Raw genomic sequence first — 20,385 nt, forward strand, 5'->3', positions numbered from 1 at the left:
ACGTTAATCTCGACATAGGCGAATCTAAAGCTGCTGTACAAAAGGTCATGAGGTCATATATCTTTAGCATGAAGATCATAACTATGTACAATGCATTTCTGTATTACTACTAATACTACTTGTATTATTACAATCAATACTATTTCTGTAATCAACATATCAGTGAGATAAATGTGAAAACTCTGAGCAGTATACACCCTAGCCCGTTAGAATCCAGATAGGGTAAATCAATGATGGAAGGTTTTTAGGACCTCATCCCCTCGCTGCAACTGATATTGATAATATTTGTAACACATCACATCAACTAATCCCTAACTTAGTTTCTACGGCAGGCTGAAGTCCAGTTGGTAACGATAACAACATGAGGCATTTCTACTAAAAGTAGCAAAAAAGGTTTAATTAATTTCAGTGTTTAGTGTTACAAGATCAAAATTTTCTGTATAACGCTCTCAGTGGCACAGCAATATGCAAGCGAACTTACAACGTTAAAAACCGAGTTTCGATACACATGGTGAGCAGATTACAAATAATCCATTGTAATGATTTGTGCTTAACTTCGAACAAACAAATAAGCGTCTTCAATATAAGTGTGTTCTTCAAAATGAAATGTTTTATAGTATCTTTAGATCAATGTATAGAAGTATGAGACGTTGGCCTATGCCAAGATAAAAAACAAAAATATAAGCATTTCTTCCAAGAAGTATGCGCATACCTGTAATATAATTTTTGTTCACATGCATATGTGAATTTATTTCAGATCTAATTTATTCAGATCAAAATTAAATACGTTCTTGAATGTTCAATGCTCAGTAGAACGTTTTATTTAATTTGCTGGATTCATATAGATGGAGAAATGCTTTTCTGTCAAATAGAAGCAATAAATAAAAAAAAAACAATGAAATAAAACATAATCTAGTCAAGTAATTGGTATAAACTCAACTTCCTTTAAAAATACTAAAGACGGGCGTTTAGTGATTAAAAGTAGTTAACAAAATAATTTTGAAAAATCCACAGTCGTTTATTTGTTCGCCATTACTGAATAACTCTAGAATGTTTGTTAATTGTTTGATTTCTGGTATCTTATGCGACACGTAGACTATAGTGACAGTCCAAAGAAAGACCTCAAGGCTCAGCCACAGTCATCCCCGAGTTACTTCTGATCAGAAGAAGGACGACTAATCACCAACATCCGCCACCTACGCAGCTTCTCTTAATCCAATAGTGGGATTAACTAATTGGCTATCACAGTTACAGTATTTCCACACCTGAAAGTAGAAAGGATGTTTGTTCAGCCGCATATCGCACCTTAAACCTAGAACCTTCAAGTCTGAAATATGCTAACAAGTAGGCAACGCATAACCTTCATGTGATATTTATACTAACTTTGTATTGGGAATTATAACTGCTATACTAAATGAAACAGAACTCCCTCAGATATTATTCTGTTTGCCATTTCGTACATACACACCAACCCCGATAACTAAGTCTTACGTCTGAGGTCTTCTAACGTTAAAAGTCCAGTTTAGGTACCCGCGGTGGGCAGCATAACGGTATCTCTTTGTGCAACAACTGTTTCTCACATTGACTCTAAGCACTTAGTTACAATGCCTTTATCAACAATCGAGAATGCATGGTCTATTGAGCTGTTATAAAATGCATTAGTCGTATCTTTTATTTTTATTTTTTCTGTATTTTCGTTCCATTTTAAGTGCAAATACATAAATGTTACGCTGTGTGTGAAGTTTTTTTTTAATATTTGCGTAATATAGCTTTATGATTAGTGATTAACCACAAAAGATGCCCTTCCCCTGCAATTGCGGTGGTTTGATGGCATAAAAATACGCCACTGTTTGTGCTTCTAACGCTAATTTGCATTCATCATTAAGTTGGAATACTTTTGTGCCTTTGGACCCTTAAATTAACAACAAAGATATAGATTTTAACTTTATATATATGTGTGTGTGTGTGTGTGTGTATCTTTGTCTTGTTAAAAAAATACATTCGTGTATCACTGCATTGTTAAACTAACACACTTGTATGTCTTTGCTATGCTAAGACGGCACACTGATAAATTTTTCATCCTACGTTTATTCCTCGTGAATTGTTTATTGTTCATATCTTATCTATTTTAACTATCATAGTACTGTAATCGAAACAATCACGTTTAACAGTATCTCTTAACATGCCAGCTGTTTCTAATCAGTAAAAAACCAAAAAACCTACCTACCATGAAATTATCATAAACTAAGAATACATAGTATCATTGTGCGTGTTTCTCAGACATGCCTGGAATTACTCAGTATTTTGCGTTCCTGCCGGTTAAACCAGGAGACACTTAACTATGTCTTTAATTAACGTTATCATATATTACGTGAAACATGAGTGTTTCTTGAATAATTATGTTGATATACCAGTTGAACCGGCTAAAACTTAATGTGCATAATGAACTGGTTTTTCAAGCAAATAATGACAACTCTTACCATTCGTAAAATAACAACTAAATGTTATTGCACTCAATACACCAACAATTCACGAGTTCTTGTAACATAGAGCCTCATTTTTCCCATAAGGTGTTAACTCTTTAAACATCTACTTTATACTAATGTTTGACATCTCATAAAAATAAGGTGTTAAAAATGAAATTCATTAATTGCATTATTTTGATTTTATATCACTAACTATTTCAAATGACTTGGATAAATTCTGGGAGTCAATTCGTTTGATATTTTTAACCTTAAAAACATCTTATGCTCACAATAGGTAATCGCCCAGGTCACCGAGATCCCTATGGTATCGATGTAACCATCCTTAATTTTAAACTACTGACAAGTGGGTTGGAAGCTACACCCGTCTCACAAATTATTTATCCAGATTCAATAACAGAATAAAACAACTGGCTATCACTTTTATAACGCTAAGACTACGAAGTATTTTCAGTGCTCTCTTGCTTGAATTTTTAACTCTCTGGTTTGTGGTCCTCGACACTAACCACTGAATCACGTCTGGCCCATAAACAAGTACATGCTTGTTGATTCATTTGGTAACTAGAATACATTTCACACTCTCGGATACCTTTTAGAAACAGGAAATGTTAAACAATATGAGCCTTTGAAATACTAGATGTTCGTTTTGAATAACAATAGTACCTTATTCGCAGACAGAGAAGTATGGAAGCAGGAAAGATTAAACTGAAGACTCTTGCAGTAATTTATATCACTTGTCTATGAATAAGAATAGAAACATTCTAGTTACCCATGACAGTGTGTGAAAAGAGTTTTCAATATATTATTAAAGAAAGTCATGAAATACTTACATAATTTAATAATAATACAATTCTTATAACACCCATTTTATATCTAATTAATTAATTAATTAAACTTCTTATCTATCAGTTGAAACTTTGATGTATTTTATTTTCTCTTAAAAAACTTAATATCGTTACTCAGGGATATTCAAATGAATCTTATGAGCATCGTGCATATGTTGTGCATTTGGCTCAAACACGTGTGATTATGATGTAAATAGTCAAACATGTATTAATCCTTGCCTTTGGGTGGGCTACATACTGCAGTGATAATTGGTAGAGTTTATTCTTGCTTAACTATATTCCTATGTCATTGTTACGCTGGGTTATGGGTAATAATACTCAAATAGAGAAATGGGCCAATAAGAATGGACTGCGAGTAAATCTCATCTTCAGTGTGTCTTACGAAAAAGATCGAGGACATAAGAAAGAACGAACTATGGAATGTTGCAAAAAATATCTGACTTAACTATGTCGTAAAGATACGATACAACAATCTTTATCGAGTAGAAAATTCTTCGATTCCTTCTGTGGTGATTACTTTTTATACCTATTACATCAATCAAATCAGTTAGTTTGTGAACTCAGAAGATACCAGTAATAATGTAAAATAATATTGTATTACTGCTGTTAAGAAATATTATCATTTCTAATTTACAGGCGTGTTTTATTCATTTTTTTCTTCGTTGTTCATCCTCTATTTACCCTCTGTAAAACACTTGCAGAGTCTTCTGTTCATTGTAGGTTTTAACACTTGGATATGAAAAGCCCAATCAGTTACAACCTTTTCTATTTTTCATTTTGAGTCATGCTTCAATCTCTGTGCCTTTGTTACTCCTTCTGACTTTTCGTATAACCATCTTTTCATTCTTTCTCTCTTCTCTCACCAGTTATGTAGATTATATGTATTTAAAATATTTTATTACAATCTACGCTAGCAGCGTTTCATCTTTTCCTTTATACGAAGAAGGTCGAAACATTGTTCGCTCCTCTACATAAAAAATTTTATCAACCTATACAATCCGTTTTTACATATATATTTTTCTCTACAAGTGGGTTTTCTCATCATCATGGATTATTCATCTACTTTTATTTTATAAAATTTAATTTCTTACTTTAAAATTCACATCTCAACTTTTAATTCTTCACTTATATTTATTTCTATTCCTATAATTTTTTTTTATCCATTCCTTTCTAATGTTTTCATCACCTATTAGAATTCTTTATCAAGGCTATTTGTCTCAACAACTGTTTCAGTTCCACACTCTCTTTTTTAACTGTTACTATTGTTTTTATATAATATCTTCTTTGTCATACTTCAACGTCACATTTTCTCATCTGAACAAATCTTTTGCTTCAAATACTCAATTATATTAAATGCCTTCAGAAATCTCAGGCTTCCATTTCTAACTCTTTCTTTCTTTTATTAATGGGTTTATTTGCCACTGGTTGTTTTCATGCTTTCATTGTTATTTTTTGTTTATTTTATATCATATTAAACTTCTTGTTCCGTTTCCTTTCGTATTTCGATTCTAATATTGTTCTAACCTTACATTACCTTTTTTTCTCATAAAACTATCCCTTTTTGTAGATTTTAATTTGTGCACGGAAGTAGCCATTGTTGTTAACTCAGTGGTGTCCCCACGTTATACTTTATATTATTTTTGTTTGTTTGTTTGTTTTCGAATTTCGCGCAAAGCTACACGAGAGCTATCTGTGCCAGTCGTCCCTAATTTAGCAGTGTAAGACTAGAGGGAAGGCAGCTAGTCATCACCACCCACCGCCAACTCTTGGGCTACTCTTTTACCAACGAATAGTGGGATTGACCGTCACATTATAACGCCCCCACGGCTGAAAAGGCGAGCATGTTTGGCGCGACGGGGATGCGAACCCGCGACCCTCAAATTACGAGTCGCACGCCTTAACGCGCTTGGCCATGCCCGGCCATATTATTTTTGACGATTCTACTTTAGTCTCAGAGAACTCTAGAGATAGAATACACAAAAGGGTAAGCTGGATAGAAATTGATTGAAAAACAACATTATGTATAATGAAGGACTTTACAGATGTCACAGATTACTTAGTTTTATTCGTTTCATGTTTACACATCATGAATTAAAATGTTTATTAACCTAATATATCTAGAATACTTTATGACACAAATAAGAAATATAAAAAAGACTACAATGAATATTTAACAATTTTCCTTTAACTGTATTAATAAAATCCTGAATTAAAAATGTATTAAAATATTTCGAATATATTTTGCCCCAAGGTCATCAAGTGTTTGGACCTCAAGACCCAAATGAATCTTTTAATGCTTTATAACAACACTATCCAAGCTAAATGTACCAAAAATCCACTAGCTTTTTTGCTAAAAAACAGTGAAATATATCACTATATGTACATTGCATTTTAAACCTAGAATAGCAGAAAAGCCTGGATCAAATTGTAACTTGTGTGCATTTAAAAGAAAACTTGTAATAATATAATAATAATTAATAGTTAGCTGTAGTTTGCTTTGTTTTGTTTTACTTTTGTTATAATTATACTAATACCTAAGACTACCTTTTGGATTAGCTGTAATTTTACAATTAGAAATTAAAGTTATTCCAAAATATCCACCAAAACTTTGTGGTATTCAGTTGTTTGGAAATATTTTCCACCATATTTGAGTTTAGATAAAAAGATTTTGTAAGAGAACTAATATAGGAAGTATTTTTGTGGGATTAAGACCTTTGGCAACCATTGTTATATGATGTCAGCCAAAGAACCTCATTTCAGTCAGTAAGTTCTGTGAGTTTTGACTTACCAGTTACTGAAATTGAAACGCTATTCACTGTTCAAAGCAAATAAGAAGATATTTAGATTACCTAGAAATCTTTTGACAAACACACGCACACATATATACGTTTCTTTAAAATGAGTAACTTTCATAAAAATTAAATAATGTTCACAGGGCATTTTATGCTAGTGTGTGCTTTAAAAATCCAGAAAATCACATGACATTTCAACATTTATCCTAGTAATATTCACTGTTGTTCACATCATCACAACTACAACAATAGTTGGTTAAACATTATGAGAAATCATCTTAATAATTATCTTATTCCATGTTTATATGGCTAAAATATGTGAACATCTTTTCAGGCTAATTTAAGTTGTAGGCACCTTTCAGTTCACATAAAAAAATGTGCATTAATTCTAACTAAATGTATTTGTTTTTATTGTCACAAACCAAAACATTTGGGATTGGAGAAACGTGTACGTATTTGAAAAGAGCAAGACTTGGAAATAAAGTTGAAGTTAGGAATTCAAAACTTAAAAGCTTAAAATATAATAAAAATAGAAATATCTTAAAATACAATATTAAACTTTGATAGAGAAATACAAATTAATTTAAATGTTAGCTTTTACTAGGGTGAACCTTTAAAAGTAATGTGCCAGATTAGATAAAAGAAATTTAAAAACATAATTAAAATCCTTAAAAATAAGCAACAAAAATGACTAAAATCCAAGCAACAATTTACAAACTAAAATCGAAATTTTAAAGCTTTATTTTCGCTATAAGATAATAAGAAAATTAACAAACATAATTTATAAAGTTCAAATAATTAAAATTTAAAAGTTAAAATTCTTAATAACAAGAAAGGATAAAAGGAGAATTATGTTTACTACTACTTTTATAACTGGTTTTTGCATTAAAATAATTGAAAAAGGGAATATATCTATAATAATTTCAAATTAAGGAAAGCATTTTTCACATGCCATAGGCAAAGAAAATTATTCGTTTAATGTTTTAGTAGAATTATCAACAAGTACTTTAAAAACAAGTCATAACATTTTTAAATACTTTTAAATTAATTTAAAATATAAATTGAATGTTTCAACTGAGAGATAAAGCAGCTACTAATCACCACTTACCAACAACCCATGGGCTACTCTTTTACCAACGATAGTGGAATTGACCATAACGTTTTTGGTGAAATAAAAATGTATTTCCGAACGGATGGTGTGGGTATTAACACTTTCAGGTTAACCTGAAGATGACATTATCAATAAAAGTTTTAATACCCATACCAGCTGTTCCGAGATACATGACCATAACATTGTAACGCCCCCAAAGCTGAAGGAAAGTGTCTGTGGGACTCGAACCCGTGACCCTAAGATCGTGAGTCGAGCGCCCTCACTATCGGGTCAGCGGGTCCGGCAAGGTTTAGAGGAGAGAGTCTAGTAAATGAGGCAAACCAATTATTAAAAGGAAAAATAATTTAAGAACTTTTAGCATTGACTTTAAGGAAATTTAGAGACAACAAATATAGTTTTAGATCTGTGTGATGTTATAAATGCTTTTACTTGTGTTGAAGTGTGTAATGCCAGAATAAAGAGTTGTTTATATCCTTTAATGACTGTATTAAACTATTAGTCATATGATCTGTAGATAGAGGACGACTGCACCGTGATAAACTATTTATCCACAGTAATTTTTTTATGGTGTTGGAGTATATATGTCTAGGTTTAAGAAAGTTATTTAATATTCTGTATTGACCATGCTAATCATGCGGTTTGCACTGAGATAACGATCCCACCACGTGAAATAAGTGACTCTGCATAAATTATGTTAGATTTGAATAAAATGATAACCTTGAATGGTGGACTGATTAGGTCTTCGTTAGGTTATGCAAAGGCTCGGCATGGTCAGGTAGTTAACGCAATCGACTCGTAATATAAGGGTCGTGGGTTCGAATCCCGGTCGCACCAAACATGCTCGCTCCTTCATTCGTGAGAGCGTTATAATATCACCGTCAATCCCACTATTCGTTGGTAAAAGAGTAACCCAAGAGTTGGCAGTGGGTGGTGATGACTAGCTACCTTTCTCCTGGTCTTACACTACTAAACTAGGGACGGCTAGTGCAGATAGTCCTCAAGTGGCTTTGCGCGAAATTCAAAACAAAAACAAACCAGATTATGTAAAGCGGGGATAAAGAAGGCTATTATGTTCGGTTAGTAAATCATTTTTTATAATATCTTTGTAGAAGACTGTGCGAAAAGTGGTGAATATTGTCAACGTTATAATTTTTAGCTAAATATAAATTGCATTTACTACTAAATACTCAATGTGTGTTGATTTCTAAATATGGTTTAAAAATAATGTTATCACACAACAAAATGTTTCATCAGAATGCTATATTTTAACTTTAAAATTTTATACATTTAAAATAGTAAAAATTGTAATGATCAGTCAACTGCAAAATGAACAGCAAATGCATTTAGCTAAACTAATAATTAAGGTATTATTGCCACTAGATGGCGCAATATAACCAGAAAAAAAATAAATAAGAAATTATAGAAATTTCGATTTCCAAAGCTTTCTTTTAGTGAAGTGCACTGTATTGTCTTCTATATGCAATACATATAACAGATTGAATGTCAAGTATGGCTTAACGTTTCAAATTATAATAATTATCGTACTTTAGTCGTATGTGTTTTCTAAGAAAAAGAAATGGATTAGACATGTGACGAGAAAACTTGGCACAATTGTGCCGTGGAAGGAAGACTGAAAACAAACTGTACATCCAAAATAAAGGAAAAAAAAACAACTGCAAACAAAGACGTCAGTGACAGAGCAACATAGAACCGGGTGAGATAAAGAATTATAACGGTGTAACGAAAGGTGCCCCAACGTCACGGAACTGACTTGACTTCATTCTTGATGACGAGAAACCCACTTGAAATAAAAATGTATCTTAGAACGGCTGGTATGGGTATTAACACTTTTACTGATAAGGAGAGAACAACGTTTCGACCTTCCTAGGTTAAAAAATATTCTGATATTTGGTCTTGTGACTCTTTTCTGACTGAATGTTCTTGTTGAATATTTTACTTACGATCTATATACAGCTATGTGATTCGTTGCTTATGTACTTTTAGAGCAGCAGGTTAACTTATAAACAAGATAAGAAAGTAGTATTTTCTCAGAACATCTAGATTTTATTTCACATTATATTTCGCGCATTTAGAATTCCATTCGTTCTTTTCCATTGTTTTCTTGCTTGTTTTTGGTCGCAGAAAAATTAATAGCGGCAATGAAATGTTTTCCAATGATTAGATAAGAATGTCTGTTTGAAATGTCATTAACGTTATGCTCAACGATTTATTTTGCATTGTTGACTACAGCAACATGCACGCTTCTTATATGATTCTTAAATGCCAGCATCTTTGTTGTGACAATTATACAGATAGTTACTTACATTGATATTGACCTGGCATGGCCAGGTGGTTGGGACTTCACACCAAACATGCTCGCATTTTCAGCCCTAAAAGCTTTACAATGTGTTGGTCAATCCACTGTTCGTTGGTAAGAGTGGCTCAAGAGTTAGCGGTGGTTTGTAATTACTAGCTGCTTCTATTTTATCTAATACTGCTATAATAGGGACAGCTACCTCTCGTGCTGTTTTGCGCGAAATTTAAAACAAGCAACACACTCATATTAGTTGCCAATTTTGCACAAGGATGACAGTTTAATGACTCTCTATGGTATAATAATTTCAAAATATTTTGAAACATTTTGTAAGTTATTGACATTTATTCAAAGGAAATTAATAGTTCCTGTTTGTTCGTAGATAAGCAGAAAGCAACGCAATGGGCTATCTGTGCTCTGCCCACCACGGGTCTCAAACCCAATTTCAAGCGTTGTAAGTCCGTATGCATACCGCTGTGCCACTGGGGGCTTTACACTAAAGATACAAATTAAAATATATAATATTTTTATACTACGCCAATGGAGGGAAGGAGGAATAGTTCCTGAATTTATTTGTTTAGAAGATAAACAAGTCTATTTTCATCGTCCTAAATCCTGAAAGAGCCGTTTGGAATTTCATTGTTTATTCGTGGTTTTGATTGATGGTGTACGGTAAGCTTTGTACTGTTATTTGTGTATTTTCTAAGTAATAGTATATTTAAACTTTCTTATTAGCTAAGTTCATTACTTGTTACAATGTGTAAGTTTCAATATAGACGTTTTAGTTAATACGTAATACGCTGATTAAGACTATTATTTATCGCTGTGTTAATATAACGACTTAAAACTAATCTGAACCCAGTCAAACTTTACAAGATTTACAATGTGTGTATGTTTGTTTGTTTTCTTTTAAGAACAAAGCTACATTAGTCTATCTGCTGTGTCTATCGCAAGGAATCGAACCCGGATTTTGTTAGTTTTGTAAGTCCATAAACTTACCGCCTTCCAACGGAGAACACGGAACGTATATTACCATACAATTGATTCAGTGTATTCTGATCACAGTATAGTTTCATTTTATGGTTATTAATCATCGACATTAAGTACTTCTAGTTAGTTTCTTACACATGATTGGCTTAATTTTCATAAATTACATTGTAACTAATTTTAGTTTTCTGTTCTATGCGTATTCTCCTCGCATAGAAATACCACCACATCTAATAATAGTATTGTACGTACTACATGCACAAGGAAAATAAATGTCAAGGCATAGTATATGAAGTATTATTACACAGGCTTTAAGCACATAAAACTATTTACGAATACTAGAGATCTTGCTACACATGTAGCAATTGTATAAAAAGTTATTGCATTTGCTGAGATGTCTTCAATTAGCAGCAATACAGTTTTAATATTAGATTATCCTATTCAGCTGGAAGAGTACAGTTAGCTTAATTTTTGTCATAAGTATTTGTTTGTTTGTTTGAAAGAAAAACCCCATTAGAACATCTGCTTGTTTACCGTCGGAAATTTAACCTTATACTTTAGCGTTGTAAATTCGTAAACTTGCCGTTGTACCACCGGCAAACCAGAAGTGCTTCATACTAAGCCAAAAAAAAAAAAAGTACTATTATGAATTTAATTATCAATAAAGTTATTGGAATACTTAGAAGGGGACGCAAAATCTCAACGGCTTCCTTACGTTTTCAGCTATAGTTTTCTTGACCGTTATGTTTTTTTATTTGGTTTGGTTTGAATTTCGCTACATAAGGGTTATCTTCGCTAGCCATCCCTAATTTAACAATGTAAGACTAGAGGGAAGGCAGCTAGCCATCATCACTCAGCACCAACTCCTAGGCTACTATTTTTACCAACGAATAGTGAGATTAACGTCACATTATAATGCCCCTACGGCTGAAAGGACGAGCATGTTTGATGTGACGGGGATTCGAACCCGCGACCCTAAGATTACGAGTTGAATGCCTTAAATGCTTGGCCATGCCGAACCTGACCGTTACCTACTTATTTATTTGTAGACATTTGATTAAATTACCTATACAGAAATTGTAAAAGTTTTCTTCCCCATAGTTTTAACGAGCAGAAACCTGGGCGGAGAAGACGAGGTGTTTTAGATCTTCCTTATTCGCCATCTGCTTGAAAATGAACGAGCTCTAATCACCAGTCTTTACCACCCTTGACTTTACGTAATCACCCCAACTCGGCAATTGCCGATGTTCGCTCAGTTTTCTAACTCCTGAACCACACCTTGCCCGAGGGGATTTGTTCCTGCGATTAATTTCAAATTACTAGGAGCCAGTGGTGTGAAAACGACAGACAGATTGTCCAAGTTTAATACTGCGGGTGAACTAGAAGGTCTGATTTCATCCACTGATTACAACACGACTGAAGAAGCCCTCTTATCAGATTTCAGTGACGTTAATTTGTACGTTGTCGAAATCGTGGCTGGTACACACTGACTCGAATTCAACGTTGAGCTTCAAACTGCACTCTTGTGGGTAGCGCCAGTTTCCATGGTAACCGAAGTACGCCCTATTTATACGCCACACAAACACCCCGTAAGTGATATTTAGACAATGTAGGTTCATGACCTAGTCAATTGACGTTGATTGCAGAATAATAACCAGACTTTGTAAGAAAATTCAATCTCGTATTTCTTACTTACTCAACCACAAGAGAAATAAAAATCCAAATAATAATCGAATTCGACCAATTCTTTAAAAACAAATCAAGCGACAACATAATACTTTATTGAAAAGCTTCAAATATACCAAATAATCAAGTGTCAGAAGTATGAAGGTGAGAGAGCATAGTAGAATTTATCTCAATGTATAGCAAATGTCAAAATTACTTTGATTTAAAAAAAAAACAACTGTATTTTCAATTTTCCAAATTCCGACCAATCAGTTAGAAATACATAGTTGATACATGGTTTTTACCACATATACTAGACCGTCCTGTACGGCATATACAATTTGTATTACCGCAGAACAAAATATTATTTCAGACATTTGTTTTTGCTTAGTTTTGTAATTCAAGAACTATAAATTATTTTTAATATGCTTGTACAGTTTCTATGTAAATATCCTATTATCAGAAATGAGTGTTTTGCTTGATGTTATTTAATATCCATGGATTAAATATCTTTATAGGGATTTATCTACACCTATACATCGACTTTTACCATCATTCTTTACCCTCCCAGAGGCCAACTTATCACATACAGTGTTGTCAATTTAGACGTTTTTCAATATGATCTGTTTGTTCAAAAAATTTTCAAGTCGGAAAAAATATATTTAGTATTTTATTGGAAGTTTAGTTGTACAATATAACACTTTGCCATTTTCTTCGACCCATAACAGTTTTCAAATAGCCAATCGAAATAGCATTGAAATTTAATTACGGAAATTATTTATCTGATAAAATTGTCGTGAAACATTTTTCAGTTTTTACTGTGGTGTCATACAGCCGACATTTACCCTCACGATCTCATTCCTCAGCCTTTACCCCTGAGAATTCGAACATCTCTAATTTCAATTCTAAAGGAAAACATTGCTCGTTTTCTTAGCTTACCTCTTCCCCGGTAGCTCAGTGATGGGTTTGAGAGTTTATAACTCTAAAAATCGGGTTTTGATGTATACGAGGGGGCAGAACACAGATACCTTATTATATAACTTTGTGCTGAATAACAAATAAACAGTTATTATGCGTGAAAACGCCTAAAGGCTAAACAAGAAGAGTAAGTATTATCATTAGGCCTAAATAAAGTGACAAATCGCATATTCTTCAGACGAAGAAAACCAGGCTAAAATATTGATTTCCACTTTTCTGGTTTGAAATCTGTAAAGGACAAATTAAAAAATGAGCAATAACAAAAAAACCTTTAGTTAAATTTGATTTTTTCATACTAGTTACGTTAAATGACGACATTCCTAGTTTCCAGCTTACTCGTATATAAACTTGTAAAACCAATTTTTAGCGTTTTCTTCCTCTATCATATTTACAGCTGGTTATATTACTCCAAACCAGTCGTTGACTCAATTTCTTGTACTTTATTCCTTCATATAGATTCACTTGTATCATAATTTATCACAGCTTTGAAGCAGCAACTTGGATATCTAAAGTTAACAAATTTTAAGTAAACTAAATTGTATTATATCCCAAAATGCAATAATCTTAACAAATAAATAATGTTTTAAATAAGAAGGCAGTTTTTATCTTATCGTCTTTTTTTTAATTTTTCATGAAAACGTACGAAGGAACATTTGTGAAATAAATTCTTATACTATTTACGACACAAGGAGTACACAAAAACTTGTGTTTTTAATCAGATACATGCAAAACTACTCTACAACTCACTATTTGAGTCTACTGAATGCTCAGCTTAATTTTAAAACGTTAATTTAAATATTAACCTGCGATTTTTATTGCTTCTAATTTTGTGTGTTTGTATTATACACCTATATTTTCATGTCACATTAAATGAGCTAAAATGTGCTTTTTCTGTTGCTAACATCACGTTAGAATAGCCTCTAATACCGACTCAGAAAGAGCATTTTATGCATTTAAAACAGAAAATTAAGAGTTAGCCTACAAACAACGATTTATCAGGATAATAAAGTGGTTTATTTTGGGGGAACATATTACATGTTTCGATAGAACATTGTAAGGATTTAATGGTTTTTTTTTTATATGCTGAGGGGAAAGACCCATGACCTTTTCTTTGCTACAGAATTTTTAAAAACTGAATAATTAGAAAATGTTCAAAAGAACGCGCGAAAGTTGGAATAATAATATCATATTGAGTGTATTTAAAACTAGTATTAAAAATCAAAGTACAGCACAATGAACCTCTGCTTACTCCTTACTTGTGTTATGCATTTTCGTGAGAGCTATATGACATTCTACTTGAAAGGCACCGTGTAAATAGAAGACATTACACCTAATATGTCGTGTTTAACCTCAGAAGGAACTTCATTGGAAAATGGTTAGACAGTTTAGGATAGTAACAACGTACATACAGTTTTCACCTTCAACAGGTGTGTGAAAAACTAAGAAAATAAATTGAAATAAACACCATCATACTTACACAGTAGTACGTTACTGAATAGTCAGTCAGGCGTATACTAAAGCTTCATAGATAAAAAACCCCAGTTAGTATAATAAATCTAGTCTAGTTCAAAAACTTTTTATTTAGAGCTTTGAAATCGACATCTTATAAGGAAGGTCATTAATAATTTAAGGATAAATTAATATTTTATATTCTACACAAGTTACCTTTCATAGTAATTAATTTATTAAACATACAAAAAAGTTCGTTTGCCCAAATACTATAATTTTTTTTATAATTTTCTACTCAGTTTTGTTTGGTGGCGCCATCTGCTGATAAATTGTTATAAACCAATTTATTCTTGCTTGTTTAAAAAAAAAAAGATCTGATCCGTAATTAGTAAAGAACTATCAAAGAAAAACAACATACCTCATAAAAACAGCTCTTGTTTTAGAACGAAATGGGAGCCATTGAATATTTCTTGATATCCCCTATGTACTTAACATAATAAAAACTGTTGATTCTAACAAGGTACCCACAGTTCCTGATACAATATGAAAAACGCTTGGTTCTCGGGGCTATGCAAGCATGGGATAAACCTAATTTATCTTCCAACATTAACAAAACGCAAGTATTTCAAACTTTCAGTGTACGTAATTGTAGCACCTTTTCCTGAGCAAATTCCTTACATTTGACATCATGAAATGATTTGACATCTATCACCTAAAATCACATTGGTGACCAACAAACAAAAAATTTCTAGAATGCCAGACCCATCCTAATTAGTATTTAAGAATTGTTAAACTCGGTCATTTAATAGTCGATATAGGTAGCGTACATTGCTTAATTATTTACAAACTTTTATCCCCTAAACTATAACTATTCATTGTGCTTGAAACTATTCGACCAACACCCATTCCATTCTAAACTGAATAACAACAAATGAAAAAAAAAATCCTTATGTTCTATCCCATGTTTGAAACGTTTTTACAAATGGCTAACAGGTTTCTGCAAACTGACAAAAAACAATTGACAATTTTAACATAGTCATTACTGGGCTGTCCTGTTACCCTCTTTACTCGATAAGGCTGTAACACTAATCTTACAAGCAGGCGTAGTCTGCGACTCGTGTACGCGCTCCACATCCCGTAGCAACACATCAAGCGTGCATAACACACGTTAAAACAGTTCAAGATCACGCATTAAATGCAACGTTTACTAGGATATTTCTCTGTCCCAAGTTATCCCGCCTCGTGCGGTCCAGGTGTAATCGATATGAATTTACGTTTAAAGGGTAGAAGCGAACAGACCTCCTGCACTTGCGCTCTAATAATATTACTGACTCCTCCAAGTCCAACGCTTGTTATTCATAATTCACGGCATCGCGCTGTGCCGTTTTCAGTTCCCAGGGAATAACTGAACGTCTCACTTTCTGGCCTGCGTTGTAATTAATTCTGATTTGAATGATAATCACAATAATAAAGGAGGGTTAGCCGAAAGAACTGGAAAATGAAATCACAGTTCTTTTTTGCGGATATCAATGGCGGGGACGATTCAAGCGACAGCTGGGGAGCTTGTTCGCTAAAAGTAACGCGGTGCCATCCACTAATTAAAGTAGGGTATTCGTTTTCTCACATCAGGGTAGATGAAATTACAGATTATTTAATTAAATATATGAATTATTTAGAACTTGCTTCACAAAATTAGGTTTCAAAACGTGACTCTGAAATCGAGTAATAAAACATAGATATGGAGATAGCTAGTTCAAAATTATATTTGATACGAGCAAATTCGATTTATTAATTTAAACTATTATATATGGGGTGTAACCTTTTTACAGCTTAGCTAACATGAAGAAATCAAGTACTACAGATGTTTTTCAGCTAAAAGATACATATTGTTTTTAGTATTTGTTTGATTTAAAGCCTGTATTGTTTTGCTAGCCTTAAACACTTAGCTGAGAATATTAAATTTTATTCATTCGAATTTTAACGAGAACTAGTCACGTACATAACATTTTGTGGAGCTTTAAATTTCTCTCTTAGGAGATTCATCAAAAGAAATATTTGACAAGTCACTTTTGGATCTATTCCCGTCACACCCAACATGCTCGCTCTATCAGCCGTGGGAACGTTATAATGTGACGGTCAATCCCACTATTCGTTAGTAAAAGAGTAGCTCAAGAGTTGGAGATGAATGGTGATGATTAGCTGCCTTTCCTCTAGTCTTACACTGCTAAATTAGGGACGGCTAGCGCAAATAGCCATCGTGTAGCTTTGAGGGAAATTTAAAAAAACAGAATATTTTGGATCTATGTTTAATAATTTGATGCACAGGTTAAACACGATGTAAATAAATATATATGTATATATGTCAGAATAGAGAAATACAAATATTCTTAATGTACAAATCCTCAATGCATTAGTAATAATTGTGCTAGTAATTTCTTGTTATACTGTAACGATAGCAGCTACATAAGCTTAAGTGCTAATGATAAAAAGTCCAAATAGCTATGGTGTTGAGTCTCAACAACACTCAACCATTTCTATCTATGTAAGTCGTAAAAGAAATCACATAACTGTTTCTTAACGGAATTAAGATAATGTTATCGCTAACAGAAAAAAAAAACTGCATTTTGTTCAGTTGTTTTTAGAAAATATAAATATTGAAAGAATTAGAGTTGAGAAAACCTTAAGAGGATAAAATCTAGGTAGGTTACTGTTCCATTCTCTACAAACTATGACTATATACTTTTTTATTTATAAAGAACTAAACATAAACTCTAATATATATGTATACACTACAACGCCTTCTGATACATGATCATAAAAATACATCAAATATTAAAAGTTTTTATTTTCATCGAATCATTTGTATTCTTTAGAAGAGCCAAAAGTTGCAATAAAATATATGACGATTGAAACAAACATTTCAAGTTAAATAAGTGTTATGAAAAAAATCAGTGAATTATTTACATCAAAAACGTTTTAATGGAGTTATTGGTCTGAATTCTAAGAAGCAGTATATATGAACAAAGTTATAAGTTTATTTCCAGCAAATAAAACGCTTGTCAGACTCTACAACGAAATGATCTATGGTTGCACCAATGCTGTGACTTTAGAATATTTTACTGGAGTTCTTGTTTTGTACAAAATCCCACTCTTAAAACAGTTGGATAATTATAAATAAATTTTGTAACTCTGATGTTTTATCGGACCGAAAAACAGCGTCTTGCAATACTCACGTGTATATAAAAACAAAAAACAAACGATAATGTATGTTTGAGAAGCATTCTCTAACACGCTATATGGAACCGAGACCTAAAGACGACTGTCATTCATAATTTGCCTCATTAGCTACAGGGTGGACATATGACCTACCATTAATGGTCATTTTCTGAAAAATTGACAACTGCTCAGCAACTCGCATCATTAGGCCCCGGATTAAACAGACGCTGAAGTTCACCGAGCTTCAGTGTAACTTGTAATCACAGCCTCCTTTCGCTCACATGGTATCAGTAGAGCTAAAAATTAATCATTTCAAACTCTTGATAACTGCTCTTTGACGAAGTATAAAATAACATAGTCTAGTGAATGGCTGTGCTGAGTGAATCAGTGAAGTTAGGGATTTCCTCTCATCCCAAATTCTTTTACTATAATTTTCGAAAACATCAACCGCTGAAATCTATCATCAGTTATCCTGACAATAAACTACCCTGAAACTACGAAACTGTATTGATTGTCATTCTAAAAGTTGCTACATAACAGTATGAACTTACTATTTTCAAGAAGTAAAAAATATGTTTTCTTGTTCTGATACTTGAGATGAAATGATTGGCTTTTCTCACTACCAGTCTGATATTGTAATGTTAACACACAACCTATTCACAGGTAAAAATAAGAACTTGTTTTGTGAAATGGTGTCAAGTGTGTTAGCAGTTTGTTTAACTGTTTTTATTTTTAGCGCAAAGCTACACACAGAAGTATCTATTTTTACCCATCCCTAATTTTAAGCTGATAACATAAATGGAAAGCAGCTACACAACAGTCCCAACCGCCAAATCTAGGGCTACTCATTTTTGATCAAATAGTGAGATTCGACCGTCACTCTTAAAGCGCGCGCCCACGGCCTTTGAGCTGTCACTTGCCTCGTCGTAGATCACGTTTGTAATACATCAGATAATTTTCGGGCGCTTTTCCTTATAAATATAACGGCATCAAATTAATACCATATATATACAATCTGGTTCTTACTCTTACCATCAGTACCATTTATTTGTATAAAATGACATTGCTAATGTATGTTGTGGAAAACACAGAAAAGTGACAATACAAACATTACAGCCATCCTGATATACGCAAACATTACATGTTATGTTTCATTCAGTAAATCAGATTCGCACCTATACATCCTCCAAGTCAGTTTTGACTTTTCTTTTCACACCGTCTTTAATAGATTTTTCAGCTTGAGAAGGTCACGGTAATCTAACCATACACTTCGCGCTCATACTCAGTTTAAGAGGAACACGTGCTCGAGCAGCGTTTGATTAATATACTAGGCTTTCAAACCGTACCATCTAGCAATTAGCCACTTCTTACCCTATACTTCTCTCACATGTACTAATAATGCCTTTCACAGTACACAGTACTATAAGTGCTAACACTAGTTACCATTTAATTCCCTTCTTTTATTTCTCGTTAACATCAATTTTGTTTTTTTGTCATACGGTGTAAAATTATGTTCACATGCACCAGTCGTCTACAGTATAGTGAAAAACACCACAAAAACACTTTATTACAAAATTCATCTGAGGTTAATAGTAGCAAATGTGGAGAAGAAAAGCAAAATGTTCACAGTACACAGAGGCCAGCAGACATAAAGAACATGGGTGTAGAAGATTTCGTTCACGAACATATACGAAAGTAATGCGAAAATAAATATCTCTATATCTCTCCTAACAAACATATGAAATTTTATTCGTATAAAAGCTAATTTTCTGCGTCATTATTTCACTAAACTTATTAGACCATCAACATCGAAAAGGATAACTCAGTAACTGAACATAGAAAATTAACGTGATTTTTCAGTTACATTTGCGAACTTTGTATCAGTTAAATGATAATGTAACATCGGCTCATAAAACTAGATAACTTACAAGTATTAACTTTTTGAAAAACGTTTATTTTGCATTCAATTTCGTACAGATTCTCACGACTTCTTTTTTGTTGTTAAGTAGAAGGTTACACAATGTGCTATGTGCCCATCTCAAAGAAGTAGATCCTAAATTTTGCGAAATCACAATTGACCAATAAAGAGGCAGAAAAGTGCAGTCGAGGCAGCCACTCATTAATTAGTAAGTTCCTTTGTGAGCCAATCAAAATTAAGATAATTCATGAAATTACTTCGTGACGCATTCATAGAATAATTATTGGGAAAATCAGTTAGATTAACGACTTATAATATTTGAAAAGGCCAGTGCATTCAGGTAACACAATATTCCAACAGTGGTTTGTTTTATATCACGTGCTTCGATTTAAATAGTCTGGGGTAGAAAAAGTGAAACGTTTTTTTTTTTTTTTCACTCGTACACTGTTTATAAAAAAAGTAACATATATGAAAACCTACCGTTATTCATAGTGATTGGCTACTTTGTAAAGTCTTATCACTATCTTTGTGTTTAGTTTAGATAGGTTGAGGTAGAGAAAGCGAAACATTTATCTTTTTCTCTTACGAGTACACTTTGCTTACAATGAAAATAGCATATTGAAAACT

General features: G+C 32.9%; 1 protein-coding gene and 1 long non-coding RNA gene across 5 annotated transcripts in view; one reads left to right on the plus strand and one right to left on the minus strand.

The window, feature by feature from the left end:
• Positions 1 to 12,244, plus strand: part of LOC143239901 (uncharacterized) — a 49,220-nt gene extending 36,976 nt beyond the window's left edge. Inside the window, exon 4 of the long non-coding RNA XR_013021434.1 lies at positions 11,634 to 12,244. This is a non-coding gene — a long non-coding RNA (uncharacterized LOC143239901). The remainder of the gene's footprint in view (positions 1 to 11,633) is intronic.
• Positions 1 to 20,385, minus strand: part of LOC143239900 (uncharacterized) — a 48,256-nt gene that overhangs the window by 12,495 nt on the left and 15,376 nt on the right. Inside the window, exon 3 of one of the 4 annotated variants that reach the window (XM_076481521.1) lies at positions 12,841 to 13,403. The exons of the other annotated variants lie outside the window; for them this stretch is intronic. Coding sequence (XP_076337636.1) covers positions 13,322 to 13,403 — 82 coding nt within the window. The 3' untranslated portion in view covers positions 12,841 to 13,321. Of the gene's footprint in view, positions 1 to 12,840; positions 13,404 to 20,385 lie in introns of those variants that run through there. 4 annotated transcript variants of the gene reach the window in all.

This window comes from Tachypleus tridentatus, chromosome 13 (genome assembly GCF_004210375.1).
Source record: "Tachypleus tridentatus isolate NWPU-2018 chromosome 13, ASM421037v1, whole genome shotgun sequence".
NCBI classification, from domain to species: domain Eukaryota; kingdom Metazoa; phylum Arthropoda; class Merostomata; order Xiphosura; family Limulidae; genus Tachypleus; species Tachypleus tridentatus.